Consider the following 22,274-nt stretch of genomic DNA (forward strand, 5'->3'; position numbering starts at 1 on the left):
AAATGACGGCATATTGTTGCTGAGCCAACATACTCTTGAGGCTATGTTGGCCAACGTAATTTGCAACTTTATTTCTGCAAATAACAATATTCAATGTCGAATCATGCTGACCATTAGATTGAATTCATGCAATTACAATGTAGATTCGTTTTCTTTGAAGCAAAAAGCCTCTTCCATATAGGGGTGCCAGATCCTACGATTTCCCTGTAAGTTTTACGTTTTTCTGGTACGTTTTACGTTATACGTTTTCTTCCGATTTTTGAAAATTAAGAAAAGAAATCATATTTCTAGACATTTTAAAAATGTTATTAGAACGAAAAATATTTTTAATCAGAGGAACTGATTTCTTAGGCACTGTTAACAACACAAACCAACAAAGTAGCTTAGCATTCATACAGAAAATATAACAAGTTGCGTTTTTAACTCTTATCTATTCGGTACCACAATCTTATGTTTAAAAATAATTTGTTTTTAGCATTTTATTTTTCCTCTGTTAACTGTCTCGATCATATGGCAGTTTTGATCAATCGTGCTACACTGATGTGAGGAACAGATGCTACTGTGAACTAACAAAAGCAGAACTCCAAGTGGTTGTGGATTTCGGTATACTCTTCAATGATTTTTTTTTTTTTAATTTTATTTATGAAGAGGGATTTGGGACTGTTGAGAGATCCAAAACCTCCATTAAAATAAAATTACAGAAAAGAGCAACAAAGATACGTGGTTTTGTTAGATTTGAATTTAACGTCCTTTTTAGCACCGAGGCTATATGAGACATTGACCTACAGTTTAAAATGATATCCGAAACTCATGAGCTCCCACTGGGAATTGTAATATGCTTTCTTGTGTTGCAGTTATTTTTAATGAAACTGTCCCGGTTTCCAATTAAAATGAGTCTATGTTACTATGTGAAACCATACATGTGTTTGTTATAAATGTAAATTCTGAATATATAACATATTTTCGTTTCCCCCTAACTAAAAGTAACTAACTCTATGGCCCGGAGGTTCAATGCCGCGCTCTCAAAAGCTCTCCACTGACTTCTATCCTTGGCCAACTGGATCCAGTGTCTACTTTGTATTCCTATTTCTTCAAGATTCATCTTAATACTATCCTCTCATCTGCGCGTAGGTCTTTCTAATGGTCGTTTTCCGATTGGACTTCCAGTTAAGACTTTGAAAGCGTTCCTACTTTTTTTCATCCTGAGTACATGACCTACCCGCCTGAGCCTCCTGGATTTGATGACCCTAACAATGTTTGGCTAACCTTATAAATTATGTAGTTCCTCGTTATGAAGTTTACGCTACTCCCCATTCCCGTTCCTTTTGGGTTCAAATATTCATCTCAGGATCTTGTTCTCAAATACTTTCACTCTGCGTTCCTCTATGCGAGTAAGCGACCATGTTTCGCAACCATATAGAACAACAGACATGATTATCGTTTTATATATTTTAAGCTTCCTGGACAGAATTCGCAACGACAAGAGATTTTGAACTGAATAGTAACACAATTGTAAATTCCCCCTAAAAATCATAAATTCTTCCTTTTTTCCCTCTGTGAAAAATCTGCAACCCTACCTCTATATGCGAAATTTCATGCTTTTATGACTATGATTCAAAGGAAACAACATTAAAAGAAACAAGTATTTTGCCTAACATCCAGACTCTAGTTATATTATACAAAAGTTCTAACATCCTCAATTTTAGAAATTGTCCAAACAATATTTATAAACTTATTGTGCTTGTATAAAAGTGCTGTCGAAAACTGACTGTAGTTGAAAAACGAGTGACAACTTTCCAAACATTGAGTGGTTCCTAAACAAAATACTGCCAGAAGCTATTTACATACAAGACAGAAGAACCATTTATCACTCGTATATAGACAGTGTCAACTTCCTTGTCAAAACAAACCAGAGTGACAAAAAGAATGAATGCAGACTCCGGAAGTAAGCCTCGACAAACTTACGAAATGCATTTACTTCGGTTCGGAGGTGTATGAACAGTAAACCACCTATGATGTAAGACTGTTTGTATTTATTCCTCTCGATTTACCCAAAGACACGTTGTTTACATTGTTTCAGAGACAGTTATCTGTAATGGCCACAACTATGTGTCGGGCTAAAGCTGACAGGTCTTTTATCTATTTTGCTTGTGAAAGCGAAATTTCGCACTTGCATTCTAATTAAAGTTAAGAAAAACAGGAAACCATACCAATACTTGTCTTTTGCGGTTCTTCTTGTTAGCGGGATCATTTAGCTGATACCGGTGATGAAGGAGGCGTGATATTCGCCTCACGGTGTAGGAGTGTCCCGAAGAAATTAACAATCTGGCCATTTTAACAAACGTGTAGCTGCTTCTTCTGTCATACATACAATATATATTCACACTGTTATTGTTACACAATTTTATACTTCCTCGAGGCTAAACTAACCATATATTATCCGCATTGACTCCATAGAGATAGTATATTGAGAATTCAATCCCATGTAGTAATACAGAACTGCATCTATTTTTTAAAAATTTTTTTCTTAATTTCAAAATACTATGCGTAACTGTCGGAAGTCTTATAATGAGATACCTGAGCATTGTGTGAATTCACTAGTGCGGCTATTTCCGGTTCAATCTTCGTGACACACATTATCAAGTCATTTAAAATACTCAATAATTTTTTTAACAACTGTCCCAGTTTTTTAACGAAAATTAGAAATAACTTAATTTTTTTTATATCATATGACCCAAAATTAAGGGAGTTATGAAGTTTTAAAATTTTCAAACGGCATCCATTTTGAAACAGTATGACGAATCGGATTCGATATTTTTAACATGAATGAACTGACCAAATTTGGTTTTAATCCATTAGCTTTTAAGGAAGTTACTGTATCCGATATATATAAGAAATGGATTCTACTATTATAGAAAAAGATGGATATCGTGAGATCTCCGCAATAGGTATATTAAAAATCCCACACAAGATTATTACACACCAGAAATTATAAGGAGGTCGCTGGCAAGAGGATGTGATAAAATGGGGGTTGTGATAGGTGTTAAGTTGAGAACAACTGGAATAGAGGAACAGAAGATTATTTTGAATGAAAATTATATTACTCCTCAACCTGACGTTATATTCGCGGGCGGTCAAATGTCTTTTAGTTTCGTACTGTGTTGCTACCACATTGACTCCCATCATATTATTTCTTCTTTCTATACCGAGATTCGATACTCTTTAACTGAAATATCTAACCGATTGACTCATGATAAACAGAAAATTTGTACCTCACATTATTATTATTATTATTATTATTATTATTATTATTATTATTATTATTATTATTATTATTATTATTATTATTATTATTATTATTATTATTATTATTATTATCTTGTTATTGCTAAGCAGTTCTTTTATCAGAGAAGTGTTTGATATTCCTCGAGCTATTTTTATTAATTTTCCTTTCTGCAAATTTTAACATATTCTCTGTAAGGTATCCAATATTTAATTTTGGGAAGGGTCATTTGTTCTGCTTAGGACCGCCGCCTCTTAAGATAAAACTAATAACTGAAATGAAACGAAATGAAATTTACAGTTTTACATGCCACGATTATGCCCTCTTGACTAAAGGGGACGAATGATTATATTAAAATCAATGATTGTTGAAAGAAAGGGGGAAATCTCTAAATAACCTATGAACACGATTTGTCCACCACAATTTCATTTGGCCTTGGTTCGAATCTGCGCACCTCGTGCCAGTAGTGAGTGCTCGACGATGAGTCACAGCTTCCCTCAGCCCTCAGAAACTAATACTAAAGGATACCGTCATCAAGTCTTCATTACTCGTATGACACTAGCAGAACCACAGTACAGAAGTCCTACAATTATGCATCGAGGCTAAGAAAGACCGAAAATGAAATCTTTTAGTTTTACGTTTCACGATTATGCTGGGTAGACTAAAGGAGACGGTGGTGATGAAAAATGAATGAAATAGTGGAATGACGAAAATGGGAAGAAACGAGAGAATTCGAGAAAACCCATGCACACGGTGTTTGTCCACCACAAAGTTCACTTGGCGTGAGCTGCAATTGAACCAGGAACCCCACGCACAAGAGGTGAACGCTTTACCACTGAGCCACTGCGGTCCCATAGGGAGGCCGGGTTGATGTTGAGATGTATGATGACAATGGAAGGCAACGAGAAAACCCCGTGAAAACTAGGGATGACCAAAATTTTCCGCAATCCAGATTTCGGAAAATTTATTTTCCGGATTTCGGAAAGAATCCAGATTTTTCTGATATTGGAAATTTAGTTCCGGATTTTTCCGAATTCTGGAATTTTTTCAATTTTACTTTCCGATTTCCGGAAAGTAAAAATTCCGGAATTGGCCATCTCTAGTGAAAACCCATTCAGACAGTGTTAGTCCACCACAAAGCCCAAAGGGCGCGAGCTGAAGTTGAATCATGGACTCCACGCGCAAGACATGAGCGCTCTACCTTCAATATGATTAATTAGATATAGCCCAAAATTACAAATATCTCCTAAACTTTAATTTTTCCTTAATTGTAATATTTTAACGTGCATAATCGTGGGACGTTAAACTGAAAGATTTGATTTCATTTTTTAAGAAATATTGTATTGTCCAAAGATGTGAATTATGTGGATCAGTAGATTACATGGAGCTAAAGAAAGAGAAATACTTGAGGGTAAATTCTCATGCTTGGTTTTTGAGAAAATAAAGAACGAATTTTCATGATGCTAAAGTGTTCTTCGTTGCTAATAATATATAATTATGAATTCTAAGGTACTCACGCAACAATTTTTATAGAGAGAGTTTGGCTACGGGCATATGATTTTCAGTACTCACCAACTACCTGTATAAAAATTGTTGCGGAAATACCGCAGGATTCTGAAACATGGATATTTGGATAGGGTACATACAAGTTCCTGAGTGAAGTCTTGACCCGACTACGGTAGGTCCCATAGTATTGGAGCTATGGACCTTTAAAGTTTATTTTTTCATGTTTTCGGCAGCTTATAACTCCGAAACGACGGATTTCATACCCAGGTCGGTCTATACTTTCTGTCTTATCTTGGTGTTAGAAATCACCTCCCAAACGTTGTCGGTGTTGTTTTGAAACACCCTGTATAATTACTTTTTATTTATTTACATTTTTTACTTATAGTATTTATGTACTATATATGTAAAAAACATTGTTGAATACCATTTTGTCTTCTAACAGTGAACACATAATCTTAACAATGACTCATATACGGTAACTTGTAAAAAAAAAAAAAAAAAATGTAAAATACAGAACCACTACCAAGTTACGTACCTAATAGCAATGTAAGTAATTTTAACAAGTTCATTTGATATTTTAACCATAGTCAAGGAATAATATTTTTGACACAATTAGCCTTAAATAGCACTTAATAAGATGCCAGTAGTGAAAGTCTCCAGGAATGATTACGTAAGGAAAACCAACTTCAAGATTTTTTTTGTTAAAAAGAAAAAAAGATAAACATTATAAGAATCATTACATAAAACAAACTTGTAACATTACATAACATAAGTATGTTTACAAAGTTATTTATGCATTTTTTTTAAACAAACAAAAAGTAGTAAGTGCATGACATTATTAAATAAAAAAAACGTTTGTAACAGCTGTGTTATCCATTTGCGGGCACAATGGTACTGTGTTATAGAAGTAGGAAAGAATGTTTCTATTATTGCTGAACGTTTCTGTGATTTTAATTTCGTAATTACTTATTGCAGTCAGGACTTAGTGCATGAATTAGTGATTGTGCATTGCATTGGTGATTCAGATTAGGTATTTGAGCTGTCTGAAGCCAGAGCGAACTAATCTTTTTTCATCCTGTGGGAAATTTGCCCTTATGGTAACAATGACAACCAGATACGAACTGCTATTATTGGGAAATGGGCTTCACGTGACTGTTGGGTCAGGTTATGCACTTAGTTTATTGTGGTATAAATTTCGGCATACATAATTTTGGCAGCAGTTCGGTTCCAGTTGTCACTGTTTCCATAACAGCTAATTTCCCTCAGCATGAGAACGTAGTTACTTTGGTCTGGCTTGAGATAGCTCAATGTGTAAATTGTTCTTTTCAACAATCGCTTGTGTCAAATATGTTATTGCCAAGATATTAGATCCTGTTCAAATGATTATTATAAGAAATGTACATGTATTTGTACTAGTTGTTTCCTTCGAACTCCTGACCCGCTCTACACTTCATGGCAACACTCATGGCACCACTTCCAAGCATGATCCTTCTGAACTCATTTTCTGAACTTCCCGTATCACTGACTGTTGATCCAAGGTAGACAAGGTCATGTAATATCTCCAACTCCCTCAAACAGACTGTAAGTTGGACCTGTGCCGCTCGGTGGATTATCATCATTTTGGATTTACTGAGGTTTAGTTCTAGTCCATATTGTGTACTAACATTCTTCAATCTTGATAACATTTCTGAGAGCTCTGGTTCACTGGTAGTAATGAGTATTTTAGGCTACAAACTATTTAAATCGAACATACTTTTTATTATACAGGTAACTCCACCGACAAACTTTGGGAGGTGATTCCTTATATGAAATGAAAGAAAAAAAGTTCTAATAAACATGGGACGAAAAACGTCTCCTTTCAGAGTTATGAACCGCCGAAAATTCTAAAATTCACGTTTCCAAACGTTCTGCCTTAGAAACTACAGGACCGATCCCAAGCGGTTTAAGGAATTACAAAGGAACTAGTATGCGAACTATCTAAATATGCATGTTTTACCATCCTCCGTTATCGGCGAAACGAACTGTAAAACGGAAATTGAGGTATAGGGATACTAATAACGCGTTCGTTTCGCCGATAACGGAGGATGGTAAAACATGGATATTTAGATAGTTTGCATACTAGTTCCTGTGTAATTCCTTAAACCGCTTGTTATAGGTCCTATAGTTTCTAAGGCAGGGCATTTCGAAACATGATTTTTCGAATTTTCGGCGGTTCATAACTCTGAAATGAGACGTTTTTCGACCTATGTTTATAAGAACTTTTTTCATTCATTTCATAAAAGGAATCACCTCCCAAAGTTTGTCGGTGGAGTTACCTACCATCCTGTATATTATATGATACAGGGTCTATAAGATTTAAATTGTCTCACTTGCCTCTTATCAGTTAGATAAAGTGATTCGCTCTTCACTAGAAAGATTTCTTTACGTTGTAATAGAAAATAGGACCGCTGGCTAGTTCTAACCCCTTCTGCCGTCATTAGCTGCATGAAGTATCTCTACATTTTGCTCTGGGAAGGTGGCAACCCAAAGTGTCGGTAATGAAATAAAGCTCAATATTATGATAAACTCTTAAATTTCAATGTCTGTTTAACTACAAGGTGTGATCCAAATATACGGTGAATGATTTTTTGTTTTGTTTTGTTTTGTTTTGCAGCAACTGGTGACGTTACAATCATTTGATGTAATTTATCCGATAGGCTGATCCATTGAGACAGACAGCGTCAAATTGGAATACGTTCTGACTTGTTAGTCAGCGTCCAGAGCCGCTAGAGCAGGGATGCAAATAAGCAACAAAATTTTACTCGCCCAAGAAAAAAAGCTACTAGCCCACATCCCACAATAGAAATCATTTACTTACCTTCGGTATTTTAATAGCGATATTAAAAACTCACCCGCACCGATAAAGTAGTTATTTGCATCCCTGCGCTAAAGTGAGGTTGTATTTACCGTATCTATCGCGCATCAACAACGCGTGAACATTAAGTTGTGTTTTAAGTTGCAAACACCTGCCAAAGAAACTCATGAAATGTTGAAAGTGGTGTATGGTGATAATGGTGTAACTCTAAAGACTGTTTACAAGTGGTATGAGCATTTTAAAAGCGGAAATGAGTCAGTAGAAGACGAGCAACGTTAAAGACGTTCATTAACCTCAAAAACAGAAGAAAACGTGCAAAAAGTAGCAAGAAAACTATTCGAATGTTCGTTCAAACAGGCGAATAACTATTCGAGAGCTTAAAAAAAAAAAAAAAAAACATCTAGTACGGGTCCGTACAGAGCATTTTAACCACCAATTTCGAAATGAGAAGAATGAGTGCGAAATTCTTTCCCCGACTTTTGACTGACGAACAAGAGTTTTTGTCCGAAAAATATTCCTGTCTGTCCTCATCCACTGTACTCTCCAGATATAACATGACGCAACTTCTAGCTCTTCCCCAAAATTTAAACCGTGCTTAAAGGAAAACGTTTGGGCACCATTTCTGACATTGAGAGGTTCACGACAAAACAGCTGAACGCCCTTCCAGAAATGCTTTCAGTCATGGACTCAACGTTGGGATTAGTAAATTACTAGCCAAGGACAGTACTTTGAAGGAAATTAAAATCAAATTCCATATAAACTTATTACTGTATTTTTGATCACACCTCGTATAATATTGTGCAAAGCTGAGTTCAATCAATAGATCACATCGAACTGAAGAACACAAGATACTTTAAATTCTCATGCTTAGTTTTTGGGAAAATCGTATTTGGTGGCGTTGAAAAGTATATTGTCCGTTACCAATAACAACTAATAGCTTAACAGACTATTTACACATGCAGTATATATGTTATGTTAAAGACATAGCAGACTGTATCTATTATTGTTCCTAACCTTGACGCGCGCACCACTTGTAATATTATTACCTCTGTTAATAGTAATATTTGTAATATATTGTTTATTTTTGTTTATTCGCAGTGCTTGACTCATCAGCAAAGCTTCCAGATGGTCTTCTGCGGGGCAATATCCGTCATCTGGGTAGCTACGATGGTTGTGTGGACGTCAGAGCAAAGCTTAATAACAAAGATATTCCAGATTTCGAGGGACAGTATTGTCTTGCCAACATGAAAATGAATTCGTTACCATCGCCCAGACAAAAGAACATTGAATGGATTCTAGATATGATGACAGCACACAGGAGGAATCTAGAAGTTACCAGAAATTTAACGGTTTGTACATTTTATACGAATATATAAGCATTTCTAGTTTTGATATTTAGAAAGTGTATTTACGTATATTACATTCATAATTAGTACGTAGAAATTGCTTTCTTCTTAGCAAATACTATGCATCTGATGAGTTACTGTATTTATTTCGTGGAGTCGCTGCTGTTGTGTTTACGTGCTGTTATTAAGTGAGGAACTGTTGGATCGGGTGATATGAGTAGTTTCTTGCATTACTCTCCAGGGCTGGCAGAATATAAGAACATTAAAAGCCAATAGGCATACTTCATTTCTCGTTTTGAATTGTTTTATGCACCAATGGTGCCCAAATGGCGGCCAGCGAGCCGGATACAGCCTGAGAAGTATGTTTCATCTAGCCCACGAATAAAATTTTTAAAAAATGTATGATTTATTCACTTTTTAACTTCATGCGTAACAAGAAGTGTGCAGCTGGTCATCATAACATACTTGAATTAGGACTTGATTTTTAACTGAGAAAATCTTTTCGTACCCTTTTTATTACAACGTCCATTTTGCAAGATGAAGTCATTGGTGCCCGACTGATTTTTGGAGAAATGAAAATTTCACATAAATAGTTGTTTTGAAATGTTCGTAGTTCAGGTTATAATTGGCCTAGACATGAATCAAGAATCAGGGCATGGAGAATACAAAAATGTTCGGAAAACTTATAATTTACTCACATTCAGTGACTGTAACCTGTGGAAAATGGCCCTCAAAGTAAGTCTGGTCCACAATGCATCAGAAATTGCTTTAACTATTGCATATAATTGTTGTAATTTAAAGAGAAAAATGGGAACGTAAAGAAAACAGCAACACAAAGTAATTTGGTTTGTTACTGTAAAAAAAAAACTAAACAATAAAATATTTAAAAATGTGGAGAAGAGAAACCCTGCAGTGTAGATGTATTTTTCTAAATATTCTTTAAAGTTTAAAGTTCTGTTGTCTTTTAGAGTAACTAAGTCAGCAGCCATCTGCATGTTTAGTATTTGATCTCACATTAAACAATTTTACATATTTTTTGATGTTTAAAGTTATTTTCTCATATTGAACAATGAGGAGGCATCTGGGTGGCTAAATATTTGATCCCATATCAAATAATTTCGCATATTCTTTAATGTTTAAACTTCTTTTCTTATATTGGACAATTAAGTTATCAACAACCTGCGTGGCTTAATGTTTCAGTCCATGTTAAGTGGTTTTACATATCCTGCGGATAATGTCTTAAACTATGTACATGATTACTGTCACGAAAAATTGATTAGATTCAACTTATATTGTGTTTCCTTAAAAGAAAGAAAAGAACATTCACATGAACATGCAAGAAATTTCACGTAAGAGCAATACCCTTGACAATACTGCCATATAATCCCCTGACATCATTTGTAAACAATGAAATTAGTTCGCAGTCTTGCCTCTTGTTTAATATACCAGATGAATATATTGATAACCTTTACGTATTCTGTTCATAACACTCGAACGCGGAGATTTACAATACGTTCCTAAACCTTTTATTTATTTATTTAACTTTTTTGGTAGTGTATATACTTGCGTTTACTGTCCTTTCATTTTTGCAACAACGATCCACTGTAGTTTGCTATTATTCCTGTTTTCGACTAATATCATTATCATCCGTGTACCATTGATTGAGAAGTTGATAAAATTTATGAGCCAAGAGAAAAGAATTCCAGTTTGTGATCAACTAGTGACAACTAGTTCTTTGAAAAGGATAAATCACTGAACCAGTTCTGAAATTCCTATTTCCTTATATAGTACTATACTATGGGTAGTTATAACTAATGCAGAAAAAGATTAACAAAATCCTTACTTGCCCTATATATGGCACAAACACTCATTACTATAATAAGAAGAATTGTTATTATTATTGTAATACTTAGTACCATTTTATAAAACGCGAAGCAAAGTTTTGTGAACACACATATCTAACATGACGATTAGCTTATTTACAATTACAGATAAAAAAAAATAGAATCTGACAACCAGTTCAGTGATTCTGATTCCCACAAGTTTCATTCAAAGTATCAGCCATCGTTTGGTCGCAAACTGGAATATTTTTATCATATCTGATAAGTCTCATCTACTTGTCAATCAGTGTTGAGCGCTAAACAGACGAAAATTGAAATGGTCGCAAACTGGAATGTACCTATCGCAAATGTTGCAAGTAAAAGTAATTCTCAAGTAATCATATGAGTATAAAGCAATATGTACAGAATGTACCAAGGGAACGTTTATTTTACCGTATTTGCGCTTGTTTTATATAACATTTTCATTATATTTGTTATAAGGATAAATTGAAAACATTGTACATAACCAGTATTTGCTAGTAATTATTAATAATTACTAATTAGGTTTATTAGGCTATAAGTCTTAACTTACTATCAAAGTTCTAGCCATGAGTGTGTTACTTGACTTGTAGTTAATGGATAAAATTAATTATCCCATAAAATCACATTTACTTTACCAATTATTACTTTCAATAGTGTTCTAGTAAAGATTAGTTTATAGGGGTAGAGCATACATAAAAATACGATAAATTTTATTTATTTGATTATAATTAATGCATTAAAATTTATTCTAATAATATAAGAAATTCATATTATTCATACAATTCATAGTAAAATACTACGAAGTGAGAAAAAATATTATTTAAAAAAGTACAGAAATTATAGATAATTTCTGTACGCTGTTTTCCTGTTGGAATTTAGTATAACATTCCAGATATATTAGATAATATACAGAGTGTTTCAAAACAACACCGACAACGTTTGGGAGGCGATTCCTGATAATTTTTATAGAGGGAGTTTGGCTACGGGTATATAATTTGAAGTACTCACCAACTGCCTGTATAAAAATTGTTGTGGAAGTACCGCAGGATTCTCAAACATGGATATTTGGATAGGGCACATGCTAGTTCCTAAGTGAAGTCTTGACCCAACTACAGTAGGTCCCATAGTATGAGAGCAATGGTACTATAAGTTCATTTCTTTACGTTTTCTGCAAACTATAACTCCGAATGGAAGCATTTGTGCACCCAGGTTGGTCTATACTTTTTGTCTTGTCTTGGTGTTAGGAATCACCTCCCAAACATTGTCGGTGTTGTTTTGAAACACTCTATATAATAATTTCTTTCAAAAAGAAAGGAAAGGTTAAGTAAATAACAATATAAAGCAAAATTACTATGTGTTTTTGGTCTAAAATAATTTGATAATCATTCCTTTTTATGAGTATCATGGAACTACCATCTAAATCTTATACTTGTTGATCTTATAAGCTGATTTATTTTTAATGTTAGATCGATTGGTTTAATATACAAACAATTACTCACATGATTCACCATTTGTATAAATTTCGTATTCATATTTCGTGTTTTTTCAACATTATGATTTTAATTTTATTTATGTTAAATAAACCGATACACACAAACTTTTCCCTTAGAAAATGTTAGTTTCAAATTTCATGTATTACAATTCAAATATATCTTTTTTCATCGTCGTTTGTGGTTGTAAAATTTGATGCGAGTAAAGAGTTTCAGTAAACAAGATGAAAGTTTATTTCCCTAAAGAAAAGGAGATAAAAAAATACTATTCATGTATTGTATACATTATTCACAAGTTTTTAATTTATTGGTACATTATTATTCACGAATACCAGTGACTTCAGTTGACCCAAAGCTCTTGATGGATGAAATACATAAAACAAAAAGTGTTATTTTCTTATTACGAAATGATCACAACATTTACTTTCATCTAATGAAATGAAGTACACTTTATTATCATGTCTAAGTAAAATCAACATAAAAAAAGATTCCTTCTGAATATTGCCCATTCTAGCTTTGAAACAATGTATAACTTAAATAAAAATATAATCTGGCCATAGCAAATACGTATTATTATTACTAATCTGTGTGTGCTCTTCTTAGATTTTATTTTTATTTAAATAATCTACTTGCATTAAGAAATTTATTCTCTTCCTTCGTTGAAAGATGGAAGGAAAGCGAGAAATAGGAAGAAGAACACAACTGCCCGATGATTTGAAAAATAGAAGAAAATATTGGGAATTAAAAGAGGAAGTTGAAGATCGAGAAACATGGAACCTAATATTAAATAATAATAATAATAATAATAATAATAATAATAATAATAATAATAATAATAATAATAATAATAATAATAATAATAATCATTAGTCCCAAGACCTGCCATAAAGCAGAATACTTAATAATAGTAATTAAGAAATTTAGTGTTTGACAGCCGGTATTTAGTATCCTGTTGGAAGACAAGTGCAGAAATTTGAAACTTTCCTTCATAAATTTCACTTAAAAAACGGAATTAATGCTCTTTCTTGTTAAAATAAGATTGAATATAATCTTTTTCCTTTCTTTTTGTCTTTCTGAAAATAGAACCCAGGCTTACTTCCCATCTTTACGATGTTTGAGTGGGCTTTTTGCATTCCGTCGTCATGTACACCTGGAGATTTAAAAGTAGCTTTAGACGAAGCAGTTGCTGAGGCTTTGGCTCCGTTGGGCATTGAAGCTGATGTAGAAGTGAGAACAGATCATTGTTTCACCAGCGCTACCAGGAAGTTCACAGAGAGGGATTATATTATGTTGTAAGTAGTTATGAGATGAACAGTTTACGCTTTTCATCTTCTAAATTAAAAACGAGGAAAATTTTGAACTAGTGATTTTTGACAGATTTTTTGCTACCACTAACTTTCTTAGGAAATTTGTCTTAGCAGGGATGACCCCAAAGTTAAACCTTGAATCTGGGAATAACCTATATATTTCCTGAAAGGGTTTGTCGAGTAAGTTCCATAACAAGTTTCACTTCCTTACTCGGAAGTGACCCCAACCCTTGAAGGTTGGAAATATATAGAACAACTTGACCTATAACCTATATCAAAGTGATCTGCTTGACTGGTAGATTTAGAATATAATATGCACTATTCATTTATATCCTATATTAATGAATAAACCAAAAAGCATGATTATTTCACTATAAATATTATATATTTGTGGATCTATAAAGTTGAGAAAAGCACATCCATAATACCCAGTCAACAGTAAGTCATTTGGTATCACAACTAATGTGACTCATTGTTATGGGTAGATGTGACACATTCGGTTTACGTATTTCAATTTCTATATTTTCCACGATTTCACCTATAAGCGTTGTCAGACCAGCACGTTCATTATATATTCGTCAACTCTCACCTAGACAAGTTGTTTGATGGGTCACACGGTACAAAAACGTTCAATACATTTTGAGTTATTAATTTGGGAAAACTAGTCGTGGTGGTAATTTAAGCTCACTTATTCAATCTGAACCGCTCTTTTTTTGTAGCTATATAAACCCGATTGGTCACCCTTCAGGGTTTTAAACCCTCTATCCACGACGAGGCCCGGGTAATGAGGGTGAAGAAGGCTCCGGTTGGATATTGTCTGCCGGAGCTTGGTTTTAGTTCCTGGCTATGTGTGAAAGTCACGTAACTCACACTGTCTGACGATCACTCTACGGCGTGATAATGAGGTTCGCTAATATAGGATATTTATAGTGAAATAATAATTTTTTGGGGTTCATTACCTTCATATAGGATAAAATTGGGTAGTGCATATTATATTCTTAATCTACTAGTCATGCGGAGTACTTTGATATATAGGTCAAGTTGTTCTATATATTCCCAACCCTGAAAGGGTGCGGTCACTTCCGATCAAGGAATTGAAACCTGTTTTGGAACATGTCGACAAACCCTTTCAGGAAATATATAGGTTATCCCCAGATTCAAGGTTCAACTTTGGAGTCATTCCTAGTTAGACTCAATACTACCATAGGAATCTGTACATGTTACGTGTTTCAAGTTATATAAACATATTTATATCAATTTTGCAGTGTTAGCATACTTCTCTCGTCTGTCCGTTGAATATTTATCATTTAACTCAATTCTACTTGCAGGTATAATTCAGACGTAGTTATAATTTTAATATTCCAACACAAATACGACAGACATTTTGTTCATATACAAGGCAACGATATTTAATTCTACTAATACTAAAACTTATATACTAATGTAAATGTAATGCCTATAGGCTATCGTTGATACGAAGAAATTACTATTTAAATCAAGCAGTAAAGTCGTATATTTAATAATGCCAGGGAGCAGGGAAAACAGAGAGGTAATGTACATAAACAAAGATTGTAACATTTATTTATATTTTCTTCGTTTCTTGGAGGTGAAGAAAAAGAAACTTCATGCTGCAGTAAGAATAACAGGCGTCTTTAAGCATTTTAGCACTCATTAAGTGGAAGAAGAAAAAGAGTCTTAAAAACAGGCTGTTCTCGGTAAAAACGAATAATCTGGGAACTATATAGTCAATACCAATGATAGAGGCCATAGAACTCACCCAGATGACCAAAAATGATGATCCAATTTAATAAAGTTATTTTTAAAAAAAAATCTGAATCAATACTTCAAAATACATTTTGACCATTCGAGGAGATATTTCAGAAAACGCTGAAAACTGTAATACTTAAACAAGTATACACAAAGAAAATCTTTGCTTTATTTTTTCCATAAAAATGTACGATTCGACAAAATGGCGCAGAACTTACTTGTAAAGCACATCGGCACGGTATGCCGGAGGTCCCGGGTTCGGTTCACGGTCCAGTCGGTCGCTTTTAAACTCTTTGTATGTTATTGAATTCACATCTATAGAAGATATAGTGTGTTTAAAAATCGGTTGTTTCTTCTTTCATTAATATCTATATTTTTCATTTTACTTCATATATTATTTCGCGTTTTATTTATTCGAGAACTCACAGAGATTATTTATTCGAGTGTCACATTTGAGTTTGCGGATCAATAGGCAAAATAATATAGTTTTGTATTAATATTTTAAATAAATACATCTCTTCAGGTTAATTTGTGTTTGATGTAGGGAAAACGTAATTCTCTTCAAGCTAGCAAAGCTATACTCAAATTGGTATGTTCATTTATAATAATTATTAAAGAACATACATGAGATGGATACTTTATTTTGTTAGCGGCTGTACAATAGGCAAAAGAGAGCTTGTATTACCAAAATATATATGTATAAGATAGATAGCTTTCAAAAAGTTCAATAAATTACTATCTATAAACTGCAATTAAATAAAACATGCAAATATTAAATAAATTGCTATCTATAAACCGCAATTAAATAAAATATGCAAATACAGTACGTGTTGTAAGCACTTTCGCAAATACTTCATCAGATAGGGAGAAGCGGAAGTAGGAAGAAAAGATATATGAAAGGAAAGAGTGACAACTAAAAAAGTCAGGTTCTGGATATTATTAGTATCCTGAGACAAATTATAGTGATACCAGATTCAAAGAAAAGAATTTAGTGGATGAACATAAAAATGCTTCACTAAACTATCTACAGTTTAAGACCTGGCAACATTATCACATGACTTTGAAAGTCATATGGCGTTGTTTCTGACATTCCTCACTTTTCCTCTCTCTCTCGTTTTTTCTAAAGTATGTATTGCCCTTAAACTTGATTTCCTAATTGTCAGATAATGTATCAAATAAGTAACTGCTTTAATAGCAGTTGTTTTTCACCACTTGTGTTTTGCGATAATAGTACATATGCTAAAACATTAATTTTAACTTGAATTCTTTTACGAAATATCATTTCTACAAAGTTGAGAGACTAAATCTAATTAAAATTGCAAAATTATTATTTATAACTTATTTCAAAAATCTTTTACTTTACGTAGTGTCGGCTTTTGAAAAAGTTACATCGGTAAAATTTAAACTCTTATCGCTTCAAACTAAGGGGAAGAAAACTTACCTAATGTTCTAATTCTTGTATACAAGAATTAATGTATAAACTTACCTAAGTTTATAATTCTTGTATATAACAACCAATATTCAAAACTTACCTAATGTTCTAGTTCTTGTATATAAGAATTAATATTCAAAACTAACCTGATGTTCTCATTCTTGTATGCAATAATTAATTTATAAAACTTACCTAATGTTCTAATTCTTCTATACGAGCACCAGTATTCAAAACTTACTTAATGTTTTAATTCTTGTATACAAGAATTAATTTACAAAACTTACCTAATGTTTTAATTCTTGTATACAAGAATTAATGTACGAAACTTACCTAATGTTCTAATTCTTGTATACAAGAACAATATTAAAACTTACCTAATATTCTAATTCTTCTATACAAGAACCAATATTCAAAACTTACCTAATGTTCTAGTTCTTGAATAGAAGAACCAATATTCAAAACTTATCTAATGTTCTAATTCTTGTACACAAGGATTAATTTACAAAACTTATCTAATGTTCTTATTCTTGTGTATAGGAATTAATACATTAGATAAATGTTCTTCCCTTAGTTTGAAGCTATAAAAAAATTAATTCTCACATATGTGACTCCTCTCAGTCAAGAGCAGTTGCTGACTACTTTTTGAAGCCTATCTGATATTAGTATGATAGCAGTAGTAACGCAATTTGATTTAACTGTATTTTCTATGAATGGCTACAAGTGAATACGGCCACATGACCACCAGAACTTGCAAAGTGTAGCTAGTCAATATAAACGAAAGCAATACGTTTTCATAGGCAAAGATGTCTCCTGAATTTATTTTCTCTGTAGAGGAGACGTGTGGGTCAGGGATTTTCTGCCTAAATATGTTGTAATGTGTTTTGGGATAGAGTATAATAGAACCATTGTTCTCTAAGATTTCGGAAGAGACTAATGCTTATGGATAAAAACAGTTGAGTGTTATTCTACATTTACCAGACTGTTTTCTGATTTACCTCAGAAAAGATTAATATTAAATCTATATCAAGTGTAAGTTTATAGTCTCAGAACTATGCATGCAAATGATTAGTCAAAAATACCTAATAATACATAAAGTTTACTTTTCATGAATTTTTGAAGATGTTAATGCAGTGGAGACTCCCCTAGGGTTTGAAATCTAATTTCTATGCATACACCAGAGCATTTAAATTTGACTCCAATAGATTAATAAGAGTATCTGATCCATTTTCTTCGCAATTCAAGTGAACACTTTCACAGTTTAGTTTGTAGTACATTTATGGGATAAAAGTTTAAAACAAACTGAATGCCTTTAATGTGAAAAAGTGGAAAGGGTATTACTCACCGAAAAAAATATGTAGCAGAATTTTCTTCTACATGTAACAGGTAGCGCTTTCGGAAGATGCAACTTCCTTCATCAGCCTGGTAGACTTCAAAAAGGATAAAAAAAAACACATGAAGGATGGTTAAAAAATGGTTAAAAGGTTAGGATATGTAAAAAACAAATCTTCTGTCAAACATTAAAACACACGGGAATAGAAACTCACTGACATTGTACACTGCTGTTCACTGTCTTCTGTTCTTGCTTTCCGAATAGTGAAAGTATGTAGTGAAAAGATTACTTCAAATAATATTTATTTCTTCTCTATCTAGGTTAAGTGAAGGCCTTTCTTTGTGAATATAATATGATTCTTTAATTTTTCGTTCCGTTTCTTTTTTTGCTTTTTCAATTAAACATGATTCCACGCCATTAATAGCCTTTCCGCTTTTTCTCATTGAATATAATCACCGCTCGCAATATTGAATGCCTTTAGTTGAAGTTTTATAATAGCATACTGTATACATAAAGTAGAAATGCAGTAATGTGTATTTATTTGTAATATTATCTCATATTCTTTCAACTGTGTGTCCAACGTTTAAATTCCTCAATCTAAATGTGCTCTATTTTTTCAGAGGTTTCTTCGTTTTTATGCTTGTTCTTATTACCGCAAGTACATCATATGACATGGCTTTATCGAAATCCAAATCTAATCAGAAGCAAGGTATGTATAAATAATTCTAGTACACATAATTAATTAACAGCAAATTATAGATTTAACGGACTTTAGATTTCACGAACAAAATTTGATCAATGTAGCAAATATAGTTGGGAAATACTGTTGAAGAAAACACTTCGAACAGGTTTTTAAAAGACATGCCAACGGATTCGATTGTAACGTGTCAGTTTAAATATTTGATTATTAAGAAACAATATTCAACAGGAAGATAAATAAAGCTTGAGGCTTCGTTCACCTTTCTAATAGGCAGTTAAAAGAAGCTTTTTTATTACTAATATGGTATGTACACTCATGTCCAAAATTATTGTCGCATGTCTATAAATATGTTGTTGTAGAAATATAATTTGATAACGAATTCGCCCGGTATTTCTTATAATGTTAGTATGTGTATAATCGGCAAAGACATGGATGTGGCAAATTTCATGTCAAAAGAGCAGTAAATAAGAACAATAAAACGAAAGTAAAACGTTCTTGTTCATTTAGCAACATTTTGTTTTACTCATTTTAATTTTCGTATTTATAATTCTTTTTCTATGAAATTTACCACAAATATACATTTTCAGATTATACACATAGTATCAGTATTAAAAGTACTCTGCAAAATCATTATCAAATTATATTCTTACAAAAAGTCATTTATAGATATGCGACAATCATTTTGGACATGAGTGTACATTAAAAATATTACATTTACATTATACAGCACAATTTCAAATGTAATATCCTATTTTAAATTAATATTTTTCATAACACAATTCGCGATTTAACGGATTTCCGATTTTTACGGACACCTTTTCGCCTGACTTAGTCCGTTAAATGAGCGTTTACTTTTCTTCTTCTTTCTTCTTCTTCTTCGCATTATTATTATTATTATTATTATTATTATTATTATTATTATTATTATTATTATTATTATTATTATTATTATTATTATTATTATTACATATAATATCAAGTAATGCTATGTGTCTCATACGCGTGCAGTGTGTTTGCACTTAAGAATTTCCAATTATGTTTTTTTAATTTCTGACTCTTCTGAACCAATTACTGTTTCCATCGTCAAAACATATCAGACCGAGACAAAACATTTGGACGGGTTAAAATTACAATGGTGTAAATCATTTCCTCAAAAAGAAAGACCTAGACACAGTGATCCGATCTAGATATCAATATGTTAACAGTAAACGTAAGTCAGGTCTTCATTCAGCTGCCAACAAATAGCGGAGAAAGTTTTAATGATAATGGAAACAGCAGTTTTATTCCCGAATTTATTTTAGTAACTTCTGCGTTAATTTCTGGAGAAACAAAGAAAATGTGATTTTCATCAGTGTAACTAACCCGTCTATTTAATACTTTTCCCACTGGTCTAGTGACTAGCGCGTAAACATTTGGTACATGTCCTCGGTTTGATTTCTGTTAGGAAAGCACTAAAATTTGAGCATTATAGTGGTTTGGATACCACCTTCAACTGTAGGTTCTGTCTTATATAGCTTCGATCCTGAAAAGGAGCCCAAACGTTCAACAAGCAAACACATTCAACGGCATGATTAAGGTTGGTTTTCATCTATGTTGTAACTCATAAATCTATTCCCAATTGCTCAACTTTCCTTAATTAGGTTGGTACTACAGCCTTCTAGAGAACTGCTAATTCTTTTGATTTTCATATTCCATCTTTTAAGCAACATGTTACCAGAGAAAGAAAATTATACAGCTCATTTATTGTACGTAGCATACTAAAAGTATAACACCAAACTTATTATATTTTATCAATATTTCGTAGATTTATGTAAATATTTTAAGTCTATGTAAATAGTTTAAATACAAAAGCACCATTATTCTAAATTAAATAGGGGTTGTTTCCAAAATTTCATCCAAATTATTGAAGCAAGCTCAAGGCTTATTTTGTTCTACGAAAAACGCAAAACTCTCTCTCTCTCTCTCTCTCTCTCTCAAAAAGAAGAAGAAGAAGAAGAAGAAAATATGTCATACATACAAAAACCCTTAATTTAAAATATCATCACTCAATCATTCTTCAACTCCAAAAACTTTTTAAAACACTCACAAGTAAACCTTACGTTTGGGTGAATCGAGTTGCTGACTGAGACACATATGAGAAAGTAGTACTAAATGTGGTCAGTATTTCAGTGAAGTTTTAGGTGCGAAGCTCCAGGGGTTTAGGAGATACAGCTACCAGAACATCACATGGGAGTACAGAATAGTCTTCATACAGTTGGAGGTAAAAGCTCTGTAAGACCCCTTGTAACGACAAAAGATGAATAACAAATATATGGGTACATATTAGGACTAGGAGGAAGTCATATAGTAAGGGTATACATGGCGGCGGCCATCTTGAAATCCGCCATTTTGAATTAACGTTAAGTTTTTAAAATAGGAATAGGGTCATGTGATACATGATTTAAGGCGCAAATTTAATCAGAAGAACAATGGTGACGTTAATTTTGATTTACGCGCAATTGGTAAAAAGTTACAAGGAAATTAAATATTGTTGCAGCATATGTATTAGTCCTTTACCCCACCTTGTAAATTTTGTGTTAATGATAATAATTAAATAAAAAGCAGATGGATAAATATTAGGTCTATGGTAAGAGTTGCCTTGATGGCGGCCATGTTCAAATCCGCCATTTTGAATCAGACAAAAGTTTTAAACAAAACGCATAACAGTGACACCTTATTAATAGCAAATTTTACCATAACTCCAACGGTATAACCATTTTTGCTTTATCATTAACCAGCACAAAATTAAATGGATCGCTCCTTACGACTACTGCTTTGACGGAATTGTTAACGACAAATGTGTCAAGTGTAACTCGATTGCCTTTGTCAGGTGTGCTCACTGTGAGCAGAGCATTTGTTCAAGTCATGCACTCTTTTCTGAACTACATATTGATTGTACTAATTGAGGACTTTTCTGGAAGAAAGACCCAAGTTCAATTATGACTCAATTCCACTTTGGTCATTTTTCCTTAAATTAGCAACTTGTTTATGCGATAACAAATGCTGGTTAATGATTATTATCATTAACACAAAATTTACAAGGTGGGGTAAAGGACTAATACATATGCAGCAACAATATTTAATTTCCCTGTAACTTTTTACCAATTGCGCGTAAATAAAAATTAACGTCACCATTGTTCTTCTGATTAAATTTGCGCCTTAAATCATGTATCACATGACCCTATTCCTATTTTAAAAACTTAATCTTAATTCAAAATGGAGGATTTCAAGATGGCCGCCGTCAGGTATACCCTTACTATATGACTTCTTCCTAGTCCTAATATGTACCCATATATTTGTTATTCACCTTTTGTCGTTACAAGAGGTCTTACAGAGCTTTTACCTCCAACTGTATGAA

At 33.0% G+C, this 22,274-nt stretch overlaps 1 protein-coding gene across 1 annotated transcript in view; it reads left to right on the forward strand.

The window, feature by feature from the left end:
• LOC145670167 (O-acyltransferase like protein-like) overlaps positions 1 to 22,274 on the forward strand; it is an 82,480-nt gene that overhangs the window by 23,610 nt on the left and 36,596 nt on the right. Inside the window, exons 2-4 of the mRNA XM_081738540.1 lie at positions 8,742 to 8,992; positions 13,425 to 13,633; positions 18,798 to 18,886. Coding sequence (XP_081594666.1) covers positions 8,742 to 8,992; positions 13,425 to 13,633; positions 18,798 to 18,886 — 549 coding nt within the window. The remainder of the gene's footprint in view (positions 1 to 8,741; positions 8,993 to 13,424; positions 13,634 to 18,797; positions 18,887 to 22,274) is intronic.

The sequence above is a fragment of the Thermobia domestica genome, chromosome 14 (genome assembly GCF_964235325.1).
Source record: "Thermobia domestica chromosome 14, izTheDome1.hap1.1, whole genome shotgun sequence".
Lineage (NCBI taxonomy): Eukaryota > Metazoa > Arthropoda > Insecta > Zygentoma > Lepismatidae > Thermobia > Thermobia domestica.